General features: G+C 45.9%; 1 protein-coding gene and 1 non-coding gene across 4 annotated transcripts in view; both read left to right on the forward strand.

Annotated features, from left to right (window-relative positions):
* LOC139549703 (huntingtin-interacting protein 1-like) overlaps positions 1–16,384 on the forward strand; it is a 41,679-nt gene extending 25,295 nt beyond the window's left edge. For all 3 annotated transcript variants that reach the window (XM_071360393.1, XM_071360395.1, XM_071360394.1), the window contains exons 9-31: positions 292–349; positions 512–587; positions 843–977; positions 1,300–1,400; positions 1,678–1,750; positions 1,911–2,094; positions 2,271–2,359; positions 2,764–2,880; positions 3,197–3,298; positions 4,595–4,789; positions 4,889–5,036; positions 5,243–5,329; positions 7,309–7,416; positions 7,720–7,856; positions 11,178–11,288; positions 11,470–11,528; positions 11,717–11,810; positions 12,085–12,185; positions 12,420–12,525; positions 13,531–13,654; positions 13,795–13,856; positions 13,932–14,049; positions 14,175–16,384. In XM_071360393.1, the coding sequence (XP_071216494.1) occupies positions 292–349; positions 512–587; positions 843–977; positions 1,300–1,400; positions 1,678–1,750; positions 1,911–2,094; positions 2,271–2,359; positions 2,764–2,880; positions 3,197–3,298; positions 4,595–4,789; positions 4,889–5,036; positions 5,243–5,329; positions 7,309–7,416; positions 7,720–7,856; positions 11,178–11,288; positions 11,470–11,528; positions 11,717–11,810; positions 12,085–12,185; positions 12,420–12,525; positions 13,531–13,654; positions 13,795–13,856; positions 13,932–14,049; positions 14,175–14,185 (2,396 nt within the window). In that variant the 3' untranslated portion in view covers positions 14,186–16,384. The remainder of the gene's footprint in view (positions 1–291; positions 350–511; positions 588–842; positions 978–1,299; positions 1,401–1,677; positions 1,751–1,910; positions 2,095–2,270; positions 2,360–2,763; positions 2,881–3,196; positions 3,299–4,594; positions 4,790–4,888; positions 5,037–5,242; positions 5,330–7,308; positions 7,417–7,719; positions 7,857–11,177; positions 11,289–11,469; positions 11,529–11,716; positions 11,811–12,084; positions 12,186–12,419; positions 12,526–13,530; positions 13,655–13,794; positions 13,857–13,931; positions 14,050–14,174) is intronic.
* On the forward strand, positions 5,396–5,511 carry LOC139549857 (small nucleolar RNA SNORA16B/SNORA16A family). Its single transcript, XR_011669948.1, has one exon. It is a non-coding gene; the product is annotated as a small nucleolar RNA SNORA16B/SNORA16A family (small nucleolar RNA).
* Positions 16,385–17,832: the final 1,448 nt, after the last annotated feature.

A 17,832-nucleotide genomic window follows, 5' to 3' on the forward strand; every position in this document is an offset into this window, starting at 1 on the left:
CACACGCCCCCCGCTGGACAAATGGCAGAGTGACAGCCTGAATACCTCATACTTGACTACTAATCTAGGGCCAACAGTTTTTCCTGTGACCGTCCCAGAAAACCTGTGGCTATTCCAAGGGCACATCATTCACATACTTTTCCTGGTCATATCATGGGGTTAGGAAATGGCTAAAACCTTAGTACACACGCACTGTAGTACACACACATTTTCAGTAGTTACACACACACACACACACACACACAGTCACACACATTCCAAAACTCTGATCTGTTTGTTTGTCTGTTCCAGGCCTTCCTGCTGACACACTCCAGGGCCACCGAGACCGCTTCCAGGAGCAGTTCAAGAAGTGAGTTCACGCACAAGTCATGGATAGCGTCCCAAATAGCACCCTATTCCCTATATGGTGCACTAGTTTTGACCAGGGCGCATAGTGCTCTATCGCCTGCAGTGCTGAAGGTGTGATGATGAAGGCGGAGTGTTTCATCAGTGTGTGTGTTGTCTCTGCTAGGCTGAAGAGTCTGTTCTACCGCTCCAGTAACCTGCAGTACTTCAAGAGGCTCATTCAGATCCCACAGTTACCCGAGGTAAGGCCTGGAGTCCTCCTGAACTAGCCTGTAGATTAGACAGGACCTCTGCTGTGTATTATCAAGTAAATACTGTATCATTCACACACGCTCACACCCATGCACATGCACGTCGTCTCCCATTTTCTCTGTTGCCCTTGCTTCCTCTTGAGGAATTTGGGCCCAGGTTGCTGTTCAGCTACTTGGGTTAAGTGCTATACAAATACAATTTGATTAATTGTGTGTCTCTGTCCCTCTCTCTCTCTCCGCTGTCAGAACCCACCTAACTTCCTGCGGGCGTCGGCGTTGTCGGAGCACATCAGTCCGGTGGTAGTCATCCCGGCTGAGTCGTCCTCCCCCGAGACAGAACACATGGTGGACCTGGTGGATACCGACGTCCCCGTCCAGCCGGTAGCGCATCGGAACATGTCCCATTACTGCTTTCTTATAGGGCGCCGTTTGTAACATGCCACATTGTGTGTGAAAGATGAATTTTGTGCGCTCGGTGACTCAAACTTATCCCATTCCTGTGGCATGTAATATTTATATATATATATATATATATATTTTTTTTTTTTTACAGAATATGGCATGTTACAAACGGTGCCACTTCTGTGCTCAGTCTTAGTTGTACAATATCTGTGTCTGTCAACTTAACCTAATGAAACCTAAAGCCTATAGAACGACTGGCTGGCTGGCTGACTGTCTGTCTTGCTGTGTTGGTTCCGACTAGGTTGCTGTGGTAGAGCCCAGGTTCGACGACCTCTTTGGCACGTCCGCCGCCACGGACCCCTTCAATTTCAACAATCAGAACGGGATGCGCAAGGATGACAAGTAAGAAAGACAACAGAACCAAACTGGCTGCACTCTGGATGACCGAATTTTACATTTGTAGGATATCCTTTGTCTGTATAGATTGGTCTGAACTGTGTGACAAACTGAAAGCCCTGCAGCTGAGGTATGGCCTGGGCACACCGTACCAAAACGTTTTGCAACAGAAAATACGCTTTTATCATTGGCCACGTCCAGTTAGTCCTTTTTCTGTTTTGGCCCGTTTTCTACCGTTTCTTTGCCTAATGAACACGACCTTGTCCTGTCCTGTTTCCATTAGGGACCGCCTGATCGAGCAGCTGACACGGGAGATCCAGGCCCTCAGGGAGGAACTGGAGTCTTTCAGATTGGAGGTGAGGAGGGGGGAGGAGGTTTAATGAGGCACTTGAGCCACTACAGAGCCAGTTCTCCATAATGCCTGAACTTCTGAGGCAGTGTGTTTACACACTGTTGAACCATAACATTCTGTCTCTCCTCTCTCTTTCCATCTCTCGCTCTGCCTCTTTCTCTCAGAGTGGGCGTCTGTGCCAGGCGCTGCGCGGGCGGGTCAATGAGCTGGAGGCGGAGCTAGCAGAGCAGAGCCACCTGAGGATGCAGGCGTTGGGAGAGAGCGAGTTCCTGAGGGCGGAGCTTGACGACCTGCGCCGGGTCAAAGAGGACACGGAGAAAGAGCAGCGAAGCCTCACCGAGATCGAGAGTGAGTCCAGAAACAACCCGGGCACATCTGCACAACTCCACCTTCTAGCAGTTACCCACTACCATCCGACACTCCAGTACCAATCTATACCACTTGACATGTGTTTTGTTAGTTTACGTGTGTTCAGCCCTCTGACTGTTGTGACAGTAACAGCGCTGTCTGTCCGTGTGTCTCAGGGAAAGCGGTGGCCAACGAGCAGCGCTACGTCAAGCTGAAGGAGAAGTACACAGAGCTGGTGCAGAGTCACGCTGACCTGCTGAGGAAGGTAGGCCCATCCAGACCCCTTACGATCAAAGAACCTCAACCCTCAGACTCATGGTGCAGGCTGACTCCTACCCCTCTCAGCCAGTGCCCTTTTTCTCCCTTGGCCCGAACCCTTGTTTGCAGATCTGAAGGGTCTGGATAAGTATGAACAGTGTAGTGGTGGAGATTTCACCATATTGCTTCCAACTTAGCAATCTGCAAACATCAGAGGTGTTTGGGCCAAGGGAGAGGGGCCAGGAGTAGGGTGTGAACAGGGACCCCCTATCCATTCTGTACTACAACATTTCTATGGAGAATACACTTCTAGCAGCAATGCTCACACGTTTCCTCCAGATTTCTTGTTTGTAATTCTAAAAGCTCTTCCCTCCCCTAAAACGTCTTGTGTTTTTCTGTTTGTGGCTTTAGAATGCGGAGGTGACCCGTCAGATGACGGTGGCGCGGGCAGCTCAGGACGAGGTGGACAGCGTGAGGAGAGAGATGCAGGAGAAGGTCAAGGCTGCCCAGGAGGCCGCGGAGAGACGGGTGAGGGCAAGGCACACACTGTCCTGAAATACTGTATCGCCCTCTGTTTTCTCTCTCTCTCAACCGTTTCTCTCTATCTCTTTTTCCCCTCTCTCTCTCGCTTTCATGGACACAGATGACTTCAAATGTAATATACTTAACTTCTTTATACTACACTACATTTAAATCTTCTCTCTCTATCTCGTTGTGTAACTGAGATGCCTTGCTGTACATGTAGGGATGGAGACCTAGCAGATGACATCTCTCTCCCCCCACATCGCTCTCTGTTCCCTCTCCCCCTCCTTTCTCCATCTCTCCCGCCTCTGTCCCCCTTCAGGAGCAGGAACAGGTGGAGCAGCTGCAGGAGCTGCAGAGGGAGCTGATCTCCAGCAGGGCGGAGCTAGACACCCTGAAAAGCACCATGGCCTCGTCCCAACAGGTGGCCAACTCTCTAGCCAAAAACACTCACCCAACAGTACAGTCCTCTCCACTCTACTCCACTTGACCTCACCCTGACACCTTCACATCGTCTTTACTCTGTCTTCTATCTTTACATTCCCCAACTCCATGTTACTCTTCTGCCCATCTGTGTGTGTGTGTGGAGAGGGGGTTGTGTGGAGCGTGATCCCGACAGTGTGTAGGCCTACCACTCTTCACTCCTGTCAACCCTATTTCTGAATCAACACACTCACTTCTCTCTTGCCCTACCCCCTTATTTTCTCATTCTCCCTCACACAACCACTCCCTCCTGTCCTCACACACATACTCTGTCACACATTTCACTTACAAACTCTTTCTTCCCGCTTCTCATTCACATTCCTGTTCGCATGCTCAGGAGGGTGCCCACAAACAGGTGAGGGAGAGTAGAAGAATGGCAGTTGTCATATCCATATCTCATAGCACTTAGGGCGTAGTCACCATTAAAAAGGTGGTATTAGGAGTGTATAGTGTGTGAGCCTTGTTGTTAATTTCAGCAGATAAACACAGGGATAGGTACGATCCTAAAATACTGTATGTGTATCATACTGTTTCTTCTCTTCCCCCCCACTCAAATCAAAGTTAATTTGTCACGTGCGCCGAATACAACAGGTGTAGACCTTATAGTGAAATGCTTACTTACAGGCCCTAACCAACAGTGCAATTTTTAAGTAAAAAATAGGCATTGGGTGAACAAAGTAAAGAAATAAAAACAACAGTAAAAGACTATATACAGTAGCGAGGCTATAACAGTAGCGAGGCTATATACAGGCACCGGTTAGTCAGGCTGATTGAGGTAGTATGTACATGTAGGTATGGTTAAAGTGACTATGCATATATGATAAACAGAGAGCAGCAGTAGCGTAAAAGAGGGGGCGGGTGGTGGGTGGGACACAATGCAGATAGTCCGGGTAGCCAATGTGCGGGGGCACCGGTTAGTCGGGCTAATTGAGGTAGTATGTACATGAATGTATAGTTAAAGTGACTATGCATACATGATAAACAGAGAGTAGCAGCAGCGTAAAAGGGTCTGGGGGGCGGGACAAAATGCAAATAGTCCGGGTAGCCATTTGATTACCTATTCAGGAGTCTTATGACTTGGGGGTAGAAGCTGTTAAGGAGCCTTTTGGTCCAAGACTTGGCGCTCCGGTACCGCTTGCCATGAGGTAGCAGAGAGAACAGTCTATGACTGGGGTGGCTGGGATCTTTGACAATTGCCAATTCACTCACTTTCCTTCTCTCTGTCTCTCAATCTCAGTCGAGTGAGGAGCTCAGTTCGCAGCTCTCGACTGTGGAATCGGAGAAGGTGGCGCTAGCGGGATCCTTGTTGAAGAAAGAGGAGGAGATTGCAGGCCTGGGGGAGGAGCTAGAGCGTGTTCAGAGCAGCCTGGCCAGTGAGAGGGAAAGTGGAGTGAAGACTGCCGAGGCCCTACAGAACCAACTCAATGAGAAGGTGTGTTTCAGGGGAGGTAGCTGTTTGTGTGCGCCAGTGTTTCAGCCTGTCAGTGAGCGTGTGTGATATCTGATTCTCTCACTGACCCTGTGTGGATAGGAGAGCAGGGAGCAGGCCCTGGAGAGCCAGCTGGTGGCAGCCCGCTGGTCCACCCTACAGGGGGCTGTGGAGGAGGCAGAGAGGATAGTCCAGGACTCACTGGCCCAGCTTGACGACCCAGCACACATCAGCTGCACCAGCTCTGCAGGTCAGCCCCTAACCCTCTCCAACCTCTGTCTTATGCACACCTGACTCCAGCTTTGTTCCTGTCTGTCCGTCCGACCGTCTGAGATTATGCTACATTTTGAAACCCGTGCTGTGTGTGTGTGTGATGTAGGATGATGTCCCCTCATAGTGGTGTGTTTGTATGATGGAAGATGCCTCCCCCTCACTGTGTACCCTCGTTGTGTGTAGACTACCTGGCGTCCAGGTGTCAGGCATCTCTGGACTGTATGGACAGACTTCACTCTGCCAGAGACGGCTACCTGGCAGACAACACAGGTCAGACGCAGATCTTCTCCCTCACTCCCTTAGTCAGCATTGTGCCATCACACACACAATCTACTTTCAGGCACCTATTGAAGCCGTCGTCGTTCTTGTGTAGCAGGTCAAAAGGTAGCCACCGACGGTCTCTGTGCAGTTTGACAGTAATTAACTCGGCAACATTAACGGGAAGGACATGTGTATATATATACAGTACCAGTCAAAAGTTTGGACACCTACTCATTCAAGGGTTTTTCTTTATTTTTACTATTTTCTACAACAGTAATAGTGAAGACATCAAAACTATGAAATAACACATATGGAATCATGTAGTAACCAAAACAGTGTTAAACAAATCAAATATATGTTAGATTCTTCAAAGTAGCTACCCTTTGCCTTGATGACAGCTATGCACACTCTTGGCATTCTCTCAACCAGCTTCATGAGGTAGTCACCTGGAATGCATTTCAATTAACAGGTGTGCCGTGTTAAAAGTTAATTTGTGGAATTTCTTTCCTTAATGCGTTTGAGCCAATCAGTTGTGTTGTGACAAGGTAGAGTTGGTATACAGAAGATAGCCCTATTTGGTAAAAGACCAAGTCCATATTATGGCAAGAACAGCTCAAATAAGCAAAGAGAAATGACAGTCCATCTTTAAGATATGAAGGTCAGTCAATTCGGAAAATTTGAATGTTTCTTCAAGTGTAGTTGCAAACACCATCAAGCGCTATTATGAAACTGGCTCTCATGAGGGCCGCCACAGGAAAGGAAGACCCAGAGTTACCTCTGCTGCAGAGGGTAAGTTCATTAGAGTTACCAGCCTCAGAAATTGCAGCCCAAATAAATAACAGACACATCTCAACATCAACCGTCAGGAGGAGACTGCGTGAATCAGGCCTTCTTGGTTGAATTGCTGCAAAGAAACCACTACTGAAGGACACCAATAATAATAAGAGACTTGCTTTGGCCAAGAAACATGAGCAATGGACATTAGACTGGTGGAAATCTGTCCGTTGGTCTGATGGAACCAAAAATCTCAAATTTGGACTCAACTGCCGTGACTTTGAGACGCAGAGTAGGTGAACGGATGACCTTCGCATGTGTGGTTCCCACCGTGAAGCATGGAGGATGAGGTGTGATGGTGTGGGGGTGCTTTACTGGTGACACTGTCAGTGATTTATTTAGAATTCAAGGCACAATTAACCAGCATGGTTACCACAGCATTCTGCAGTGATATGCCATCCCATCTGGTTTGCGCTTAGTGAGACAATCATTGCTGGTTGAGAGAATGCCATGCAACGGTCGTCGGAGGAAGAAGGATCGGACCAAAGCGCAGCGTGGTAAGTGTTCATGATTATTTATTTAAACTGAACACTTGAGACAAAATGGAACAACACGAAACAGTTCTGTCTGGTGCAGACACAAAACAGAAAACAACTACCCACAAAACACAGGTGGGAAAAAGCTGCCTAAGTATGATTCTCAATCAGAGACAACGATAGACAGCTCCCTCTGATTGAGAAACACACCAGGCCAAACACAAAGAAATACAAAACATAGAAAATGAACATAGAATCCCCACCCAAAACACACCCTGACCAAACCAAAATAGAGAAATAAAAAGCTCTCTACGGTCAGGGCGTGACATGTCAAGAGTGTGCAAAGTTGTCATCAAGGCAAAGGGTGGCTACTTTGAAGAGTCTAAAATATATTTTTATTTGTTTAACACTTTTTTTGTGACTACATGATTCCATATGTGCTATTTCATAGTTTTGATGTCCTCACTATTATTCTAAAATAGTAAAAATAAAGAAAAATCCTGTAACGAGTAGGTGTGTCCAAACTTTTGACTGGTGCTGTGGTAAAATGCTTATTTATATTCAAATACAGTGTTTTTCAGCATTACAGCCTTCAAGTACTTCATATAAAAGTAGCATATCCTGTTGATTTGTATATAGACTTTATATCAGTTTGACCTTTGACCCTTGGTTCTCCAGGTGTGTCGGAGCTGGTGCGGGCAGTGACCCATCTTGCCCACCTGGTGGGCGACACCATTGTTCAGGGCAGTGCCACCTCTCACATGGTGCCAGTGGAGCAAGCGGACGGTGAGTGTGAGCTGTCCCTGTGTCTTCTCAACTGAAATGTGCACTCACACATCCAGGACAGGAATGCTCCATGATTTTAAATAAAGTTTGATTTGATCCATGTCTTATAAAAACCACTACGTCCCTATATACATCTGTTAGAGAAGTACTGATAATGCGCAGACAGGCAACGATAGCCTGGTTCCCTACCTGGTTCCCTACAGATTAAGGACCAGGATAGCAGTTAGCCACCCAGTTCCTCTAAGTCTCCGTACTGTGTGTGCATCTCTGACCGTCCTCTCTGTCCCCCCTCTCTTTCCACAGCGTTGTCAGACAGTGTGAAGGCGTGTGGGGCTGAAGCCCTGGCCCTGCTGGGTCAGATGAAGGAGCAGGAAAGCCTGGCTACGGCAGACAGCGCAACGTTGAGGGCAGCACTGGATGGCATCCTGGCCACCGCAGAGGTCAGTCTAGTCTTTATGGTCATACAAGTTTTGTTGTTATTGCTTTATTCTTAAGAGTAAATGTGAGTGCATAGTACAGTTTAGGTGCAAATTACAGTCATTTGATTTCATGAAAACATGAGATTATTACACAATTACTAGCGAGTTAAAGGGAGGAGGAGGTTACTTACGTTGATACTGATGAAAACCTCAGTCAGGCTGCAGGGACGGAGGGATTCATGTATAAACTAGAATAGGCTACATGTCCAGTTGATCTTAAAGTGAACTACAGAAAGTAAACAATAAGGCTGTCATTAAACACTTGGCATCTCATCAGAAGAATCACAATTGAAAAAGAACAGTCAAACAATCACAATTTGACTACATGTTCAAAAGATTTCTTATCAATCTGCTTTCAGCCCTGGTTTCTAGCAACATAACCTGCCGCTCGCAAAAAAGCTGCGATATCTCTCTGTCTGCCTCTCTCTCTCAAGAGGCCGACACTGATCTTGTAGGTATTTGCCTGGTCGTAGAATTCGTCTCCCCGGATGGCTGTCGGTTGGTCCTGCGTTATGTACATGTCTTCCACAACGAGCCGGTCATAGGGGATCTTAACAATGATCCGATCCATGTTCTTCTCGGGAGTAAAGGGTTGTCTGTTATCATAAACAACATCATTTGGCAGGCTGCTAGCACCGGGGTTGCTTATTGTATTGAGGTTGCCCACCGCAAAGTAGAGTCGTGTGGTCAAATTAATTGCTGGGAGTAGCCTCTCGGTGTTCCCAAAGGAATGGAAGCCATATTCCAGCCGACGTTGAAACCAACAGAAATGGCGTCTGTGCGGGCATGGATGGTCAGCTGTTGAACGAACCAGTAGAGCAGCTTGAGACCGTGACGTGGATAGTTGTGGCTAAACTCTATGGTTCTCAGTTCATTGATTGATTGGAGTTCTCTGATGATGGCTGAAGATACTTGGAGCAGGGACAGCAACAGGAGGACAGAGCAGACCAGGCCTTTTCTGTCCATGGTGAATGTTGGTGTAGCTAGAATCTTAGCTGGAGGATGCTGGAATCTGGATGATCAGGAGTACAAATCTTGTCTCCAACTCACCATTTTATAGAAGAATTTTGGTATGTCACAACAGTACTTACTCAATCAGTTACTGTTATTGAGATGAGGAGCAAATTCTGCTGAAACTGCTGATCCCGTTTATTGTCTTGGTAATAATGAGGGGGGGGTTGTTTTCTTTCCCGTAAGTGTAAGTTCCAGAAAATGTTAGGTCCAGGGTTCTAGTGCTGCCGTACCGCACCGGAGCAAAACGCCGCCACTACTCAGAATTGGGGTTGTTTAATAAAGTTTAGATCAAAGGTTAATAAATGTTTTGGCAAGATCACTTAATGATTAATTAGTATTCTACACAACAGACCCAATTTAATAGCATAGTTTAACGTTAGACCAAAAACAACATGTCATTTCTTATTACATTTTAGGATGATTTTACTGAATGGTTGTGTTAATTGAAACAAAATACAGCTACATTACATAACCAAAAGTATGTGGACACCTGCTCGTCCAACAGCTCATTTCAACATCATGGGCATTAATATGGAGTTGGTCTCTCCTTTGCTACTATAACAGCCTCCACTCTTCTGGGAAGGCTTTCCACTAGATGTTGGAACATTGCTGCGGGACTTGCTTCCATTCAGCCGTGAGCATTAGTGAGGTCGGGCACTGATGTTGGACAATTAAGCCTGGCTCGCAGTAGGCGTTCCAATTCATCCCAAAGGTGTTTGATGGGGTTGAGGTCAGGGCTCTGTGCAGGCCAGTCAAGTTCTTCCACACCGATCTCGACAAATTATTTCTGTATGGACCTCGCATTGTGCATGGGTGCATTGTCATGCTGAAACAGGGAAGGGCCTTCCCAAAACTGTTGCCTCAAACTTGGAAGCGCAGAATCTTCTAGAATGTCATTGTATGCTGTAGGGTTAAGATTTCCCTTTACTGGAACTAAGGGGCCTAGGCCGTACCATGAAAAACAGCCCCAGACCAGTATTCCTCCTCTACCAAACTTTACAGGTGGCACTATGCATTGGGGCAGGTAGCGTTGAGGTTTACACCACTCCAGCCGACGCTTGGCATTGCACATGGTGATCTTGGGCTGCTTGGCCATGGAAACGAACAGTTATTGTGCTGATGTTGCTTCCAGAGGCAGTTTGGAACTCGGTAGTGAGTGTTGCAAACAAGGACATATGATTTCTACGTGCTATGGGCTTCGGCACTCGATGGTCCCGTTCTGTGAGCTTGTGTGGCCTACCACTTTGTGGCTGAGCCGTTGTTACTCCTAGAAGTTTACACTTCACAATAACAGCACTTACAGTTGACCGGGGCAGCTCTAGCAGGGCAAACATTTGACGAGTTTTGAAAGTCACTGAGCTTTTCAGTAATGCCATTCTACTGCCAATGTGTCTATAGCGATTGCGTGGCTATGTGCTCGATTTTTATACACCTGTCCGCAATGGGTGTGACTGAAATAGCCGAATCCACTAATTTGAATGGGTTTCAACATACTTTTGTATGTATAGTGTATGCTGTAGTACGTTAACACAATCTGCTCGTATATTTGCTCAAACAGTAGAAGATCGAAATTCACATTCCCATGAAACTGATTGAGATCAAATGGTTGGCATGCAGATGCAGCTTGGGTGTTTCACCGATAAAACCAGAGGAATTATCATTCACAATTGACAGTATGTATTTGAGCCAATATGTGTTGGTATAGGCAGATGATGCATTTCTGCATATTTTAAAATGGTATTATTCAATGGTCTACGTCCGTACAAACTTTGATTGAGAAACAGTGACGTCATACATTTATTTTGCAATGCGGCACCTAGAAAAATGTTACTACGCCACTGGTTAGGTCGCAGCATTTGTTGGGGACTGGCGTCCACCACTGTTTGTTTGTTTGTTTGTTTTATGGCTTAGCCATGGGCTCTCGCTTGCCATGTCACTTGGAAGTTTTATGATTTAATGCTTTATAAGAAGAATTAGTGCTGACCTGCCATGGTTGTGAAATTCTCTGACATGGTTGTGACATAGGTCTACTAAATTTAGTGGAAGTCCACACCCTGCAATCATTCTGAGAACCTCAACGTCTTCATAATGCCTATTTGTGCACATTTAAACCAGGGGATGTCATCATGATAAGATGAGTCTCAGTGCTTCTTATTCTTTCAACAAAGTATTTGACCCGTGGAGGGGAAATCACAACACTAGAATTTGACCTTCAGGCAAAGGTCAGCTCCCCCACACTTTTTCTCTCGCCGTCTCTCTGGTCTGTAGAAACTGCGTCCTCGGGGTCTGGAGCTGCAGCAGGGGGAGCTGGGAGATCTGGTGGAGCAGGAAATGGCTGCCACATCAGCCGCCGTGGAGTCAGCAGCCGCCAGGATAGAGGTAACCAGCTCAATTTGTGTGTGCGTGTGTGTGTGTGTGTCACCATCATCACCAAGGAGGATCCAGACAAAAACAAAAGTGTGTGTGTGTGTGTGTGTGAAAAGAACCCTCTGGTTTCATTTTACAGTAGTATCAACCAAAAGGTGTCTAATTTCCTCTATTTGTTCTATTACATTGACAGGATATGCTCAACAAGTCGCGTGCAGTCGACACAGGGGTTAAGATGGAGGTCAACGAGAGGTGAGTCTCCTGGACATGTCCAGTAAGAAAAGCATTTTTTTTTTTCGTCCCCTTTTAAAACGTTTCCATGGCGTGCCCTAATGAACACGACCCTGGCTTTGAGAATCACATAACTTTCAAATGAGTGAAACGTTTCAGATCAAGATGTGGAGCTGCCGAACGAATGTGTCCTCTATCGCCCCCCATAGGATCCTGGCCTCCTGTACAGACCTGATGCAGGCCATCAAAGAGCTCGTTCTGTCTTCCAAAGATCTGCAAAGGGACATCGTGGATAGTGGCAGGGTGAGAAACAGAAACCTATCATATGTGCATCATAATGTATAATAATATAATATACGGACGGAGTGGCTGACTTGCCGGGGCTATTGATGCAGAGATTTATGCGCATGTGCTTTATTTTTTAAATGTAGCTGGTGCCCTCTTTGCTGCCTATATAGCTTCTGCTCAGTGCGCCCACTGCTGCTTCACCCTCATTGACATGGAGGGGGAAACTTCAGTGTTCCTAATGTTTTGCGCACTCAGTGTATATTCCAATATAATATATTCGTTCCACCAGGGGGCAGCATCCATGAAGGAGTTCTATGTCAAGAACTCTCGCTGGACTGAAGGCCTGATCTCAGCCTCCAAAGCCGTGGGCTGGGGCGCCACAGTCATGGTGTAAGTAGTATCACCCTTTTTCTTCTAACGTAACCTTGTATTACTGCACCGGAGCCCTGTTACAGCAGTGTTGTTACTACTCCACAACACCATGGTATTCTGGAATACACTCATTTAGGCCAGAGGTTTTCCCTGACTACATGACTCCAGCCCCTACTGTATAGCCTATAACCGTTGAAATAGTAGCATGATGTACTAGATTACCCATAATGCTCTGCGTAATGTTTCCCATAGAGATGCAGCAGACCTTGTGGTGCAGGGCAAGGGCAAGTACGAGGAGCTGATGGTGTGTTCGCATGAGATTGCAGCCAGCACTGCACAACTGGTGGCTGCATCCAAGGTGAGACGGTACTTCTTGTGTAATGATATCAATCAATCAAATGTATTTATAAAGCCCTTTTTACATCAGCCGATATCACAAAGTGCTGTACAGAAACCCAGCCTAAAACCCCAAACAGCAAGTAATGCAGATGTTAGAAGCACAGTGGCTAGGAAAAACTCCCTAGAAAGGCCATAACCTAGGAAGAAACCTAGAGAGGAACCAGGCTCTGAGGGGTGGCCAGCCCTCTTCTGGCTGTGCCGGGTGGAGATTATAACAGAACATGGCCAAGATGTTCAAACGTTCATAGATGACCAGCAGGGTCAGATAATAATAATCACAGTGGTTGTAGAGGGTGCAACAGGACAGCACCTCAGGAGTAAATGTCAGTTGGCTTTTCATAGCCGATCATTCAGCTTTAGAGACAGCAGGTGCGGTAGAGAGAGAGTCTAAAACAGCAGGGCCGGGACAAGGTAGCACGTCCAGTGAACAGGTCAGGGTTCCATAGCCGCAGGCAGAACAGTTGAAACTGGAGCAGCAGCATGACCAGGTGGACTGGGGACAGCAAGGTGTCATCAGGCCAGGTAGTCCTGAGGCATGGTCCTAGGGCTCAGGTCCTCCGAGTAAGAGAGAGAATTAGAGGGAGCATACTTAAATTCACACAGGACACCGGATAAGACAGGAGAAATACTCCAGATATAACAGACTGACCCTAGCTCCCTGACACAAACTATTGCAGCATAAATACTGGAGGCTGAGACAGGAGGGGTCGGGAGACACTGTGGCCCTATCCGACGATACCCCCGGACAGGGCCAAACAGGCAGGATAAAACCCCACCCACTTTACCATGTGGTAACTGAAACTGTGCATGTGTGCGTGAGACACTCACTCACAACCGGATGTACATATGCCAACCTACATCTCTCTCATCACTTGGTGTGTCAACCATATCTCTACATGTGTTTAAGACACACCCATGACCCATTCATGTTGGTAACCCAGCCACTCTCTGGTCTGTTGGGCAGGTGAAGGCAGACAAAGACAACGCCAACCTGGGCCGCCTGAAGCTGGCATCCAAAGGGGTCACACAGGCCACCGCCGGAGTTGTAGCCTCCACCAAGTCCGGGAAGTCCCAGATCGAGGAGAAAGGTGAGTGGATTAACATTAGTGTGGCCATGGATTTACAGTGAGAGATCAACATGACATGTATTGTGACTGAATGCTGAATTTCTTTCTCTCTCTCTCCCTCCTTTCCCCCCCTCTCTCTCTCCTATGACTGTGTGCTTCAGACACCATGGATTTCTCCAGTATGACCCTCACTCAGATCAAGAGGCAGGAGATGGACTCACAGGTAAGAGCAATGTGGGGTGGCTGAGAGTGTGTGTGTGTGTGTGTGTGTGTTACAGGTCTAAGTATGTGTTGTCAGGTTTCGGTTCTAGAGCTGGAGACAAAGCTGCAGAAGGAGCGAGAGCGTCTAGGAGAGCTAAGGAAGAAGCACTACGAGCTGGCCGGGGTGGCCGAGGGCTGGGGGGAGGAGGATGAAGGTGCGTATGTGTGTCTCAACATGATTACTCAGAGGCACTATGGCAGAAATAGCGGTTGTGTGATTTATTTTTGGCCTTTTGGTTGTGTTGAAGCCCAGTCTAATATCCCTCTACTCTCCTCACAGGTACAGGTTGAGGTCTGTTCCCCACCACTCCTTCAACCACAAGACTGACTTCTCTCTCGCTCTGCCTCTTGCCCCATTTATACACTCTTCAGTCTTTCTCTTCCTATTTTTTTTATTTTTATGAAAGCCAAATAAAAAGGTGCTTTTTTAAAAATGCTCCTCTAGCTCCCGGTGGCTTCCAATGGGACAGTGATGAGGAGGGAAAGTGACGGGGGATGGATTGACTACCTCCCTGGCCCCTCCCCCTCGACTGTTGAGGAATAGCACACCTGCTGATGGATCCTTTGTCTTCTACCAACGGTTCGTTTTGTCCCAGTGGGAGCACCACTAGTGTGTGTGTGGAGCGACCCACCACGAGCACAAGTTCTTCACAACCAGACATCCTACAATGCATTGCACAAGGGCCAATCCCTCATCAGAGGGAGACTTGACTGATTGTCAGTTAGACCCCACCCCTTGCCCACCCAATGTCTCATCAGTGCAACGAAAACAGGCGCATGTGTTTTTCTCCTACTAAACAGTTGTTGCGTTGTTATTCTAAGTCGTAGAGTTGTTGCCCTCGCCAGTTTTCTTTTCTCCTGGGTCCTCTTTTTCCTCTCACTGTGAGCTTTTACCTCTCTAACCCAAACCCCGTCTGAGCTATACGCCCACCGAGATACAGACTTTTGCCTTTTCGCCTCCTGGTTTAAAGACCATGATGACTGTTGTTATTATTATTATTATTAGAGTTGACTGTTTATACACCCAGCTACCCTGATGATACACTAGAAATAGATCTGGCCCTGAAGTGAGCTCTGTCTGTTGAAATGAATGGGGTTTAGGTTCTCTAAAGACACTAGTGTGGTGTGTCTGACCAGCCAGAGAGGACTGCTGCTGAAGTTGAAGTGGTGTGTGATGCTCTGGGGCTGCTTTGAACCCCTGGTTGTGTTCATTAGGCACACCACGGAAGAAAACGGAGTGAATCTAAAAGGTACTACCTGAACGTGTCCAATAAGAAACACTTTTTTGTTTTCCTTTGCAAAACTGTATCCTACGCCGTGTCCTATTGAACACGACCCTGATCATGCCGGACCGTTGATTGGCTGTGTGGCTCTGAGCTTCCTGGTCTCTGTAACGTAGCTGGAAAATGGACTTCCATAAGCTGCTGTCTGATAATTTACAATTTTTTCCCCAGGGTCTCTCCCTCATTGATTTGAAAGGAATGGACTTAAGAAAGATGGTGTAAGAAATATGGTGGAGTGAGCAAGTAATAAGCAGAAAGGCAGGGAATTGGAATGCAGCCCTACACACCCACACTGCTGGGTTCTTATCAGCTTCACCAGACGACGTAGCTGTAAAGCCTAGACAGAGAAACCGACAACTTCCGTCACCATCTGTCTACAATAGCAATAACACCTGGGCCGTGTTCATTAGGCACCAAACGGAAGAACTGAAACAGGGAGGGTATACCTAGACCTGTCCAATAAGTAACATTGCCACAAGAGGGCAGTGTTCCACAGCAGAGCTACTACATTACAGAGACTCGTCATGAATTCTCCTCCACCTCTCTCTTGCCAGTGGACACTAGTGCTCTTCAATCTGGCTTTATGAAAAGAAATGGGAACATCGTATGTTGTCGAGTACACAATGAGTTAGGTTAGTAGGGGGTCATCCAGTATTTGTTTTCCTTTTGAAATACTTTAGCTGCTCTTGAGCTTGCCTGGCGCAATGGAACCAATGAAATAGTCCCAAATGTGCTTCAAACACGCCCATCTGGCACTCCAGTCAGGCTCAATGAAAAGCAATGCAATTCAAAAATGTATGAATCCTATTTGGACCCAGATCTGGTTTAATCATAGCATACTATCTCTGTGTGTGATGCTCTTTGAGTTTGTCTTCCTGTGTGTCTTAATGCCCTTTGAGTTTTTAATATTCTGCTCTGCTTTTGGCTGTTTTATATAAAAAGTTGTGACACTGGGTATTTAATGACGATTTAGCGGTGTACTTCCGTCACTACTTCCTGGTTATTAACCTCTCACCCTTTGGTTTGTGTCTGTAGTCCAACCAGCTCAGCCAGCCTTTCAAACTGCCGCTCACTGTAGTCGATGAGAAAAACAGTACTCAAAATAACATTTGAAATAATGTCTTTTTATGATATACTAAAAACTATGTATGTGGGTTTGTTTTCTTTTTTCAGTTTTTAAAATAAATATTTCAACTCATTAATATGACCAAAGCTTGTTTGTTTAGTTATTTTGCTCACTTCAATGAGGACTGGTCAAGCTGCTGCAATTTTTTCAAAGTCCTTGAAATGTTCATGAATATTTAATTAGTTCATGTTTAATTCATGAACCCTTAAGTGATTAGGAAAATGTATCATTCAAATGATTAAGTGAGAGACTCGTAGGCTATTTCCAGATAGCGTCCTACGAGAGGAATGGGGCGGGTTATCTCATCATGTACTCTTTCTAAGGATTCTATGAGATGTAATGCGCTGGGGAAAATGGGGATAATTATTATGACCCTTTTAATCATTGTGATTGATACAGGAGCTGTAGGATGGATATCTGTCTCTGTACTGTTAGGTACTGTCTAGCGTGGATTAATGTCTAACATTTAATAGTTGTTTAAATGTAGGAAGATTACCAAAATTCCTTCTGTGTGAGTTGTACAGTAATACTGTTATATAAGTGTGATTAGTTGTGGCCGGAACATTGTGTTGTTCAATCTCAAGACAATGGGACTAAAGGTAGATGGCGCGAGAGGGGGTAGTAGTCATATTAACCCACTATTTACCAGTGTTGTGGAAAAATGTCTCCCTCTTCTCAATAATAAGGTTTCTACTATGTGAGGGAGCCCACAATACCACAAAACAATTACATTGTGTCAAACCATGTCTTTCATATCACTCAATCTATTCAGCACAGTATTGAATAGTAGTATTTACACAGTTCCATTCCTACCATTGTTACTGCTATACTGTAGTATACACAATAAGATTACGTCATGCCTGGACTGGAGAAAGAACATGACCTATTTCAATGTTCAGCTAGAGCCTTTGTGGAGAGTATTGATTTGATTTATTGCATGGAAAACAAAGTTGTGGTCCATTTAACTCTCTCCAATTGATCTGAGAGTAGACTAATGCACCAATATCCCGCTGTCTTTTCCACTCATTAAAGAAAGACCTGTTTACAAATACAGAGAGTCGTACCTGATTAAAGTCAATTCCTTGACGTCTGTATAGGACATTGCTGTCAACATCAATGCCCAAGTAAGTACACTGTTGGTTAAAGTTATGTACAGCCGTTTAGCTTTTGTCTTTTGCATTCTTTGAACACTGCTCCTTATTGTAACACAAGGCTTCTGTGGGGTTGCCTGTTATGTAGAACAGGGAATCGTGTCTGCTCTATTCATTATGTTTCTGTCTGCAACATTCTGAACGTTTCACATCATGAAATAGACCCCAGTATCCAGCGTAATGATCAGTCTATCCTAATCTGATAGCCCTTCATTATAAACTCAGCAAAAAAATAAACGTCCTCTCACTGTCAACTGCGTTTATTTTCAGCGAACTTAACATGTGTAAATATTTGTATGAACATAAGATTCAACAACTGAGACATAAACTGAACAAGTTCCACAGACATGTGACTAACATAAATGGAATCATGTTTAC

This window comes from Salvelinus alpinus, chromosome 22, assembly GCF_045679555.1.
Source record: "Salvelinus alpinus chromosome 22, SLU_Salpinus.1, whole genome shotgun sequence".
NCBI classification, from domain to species: Eukaryota; Metazoa; Chordata; class Actinopteri; order Salmoniformes; family Salmonidae; genus Salvelinus; species Salvelinus alpinus.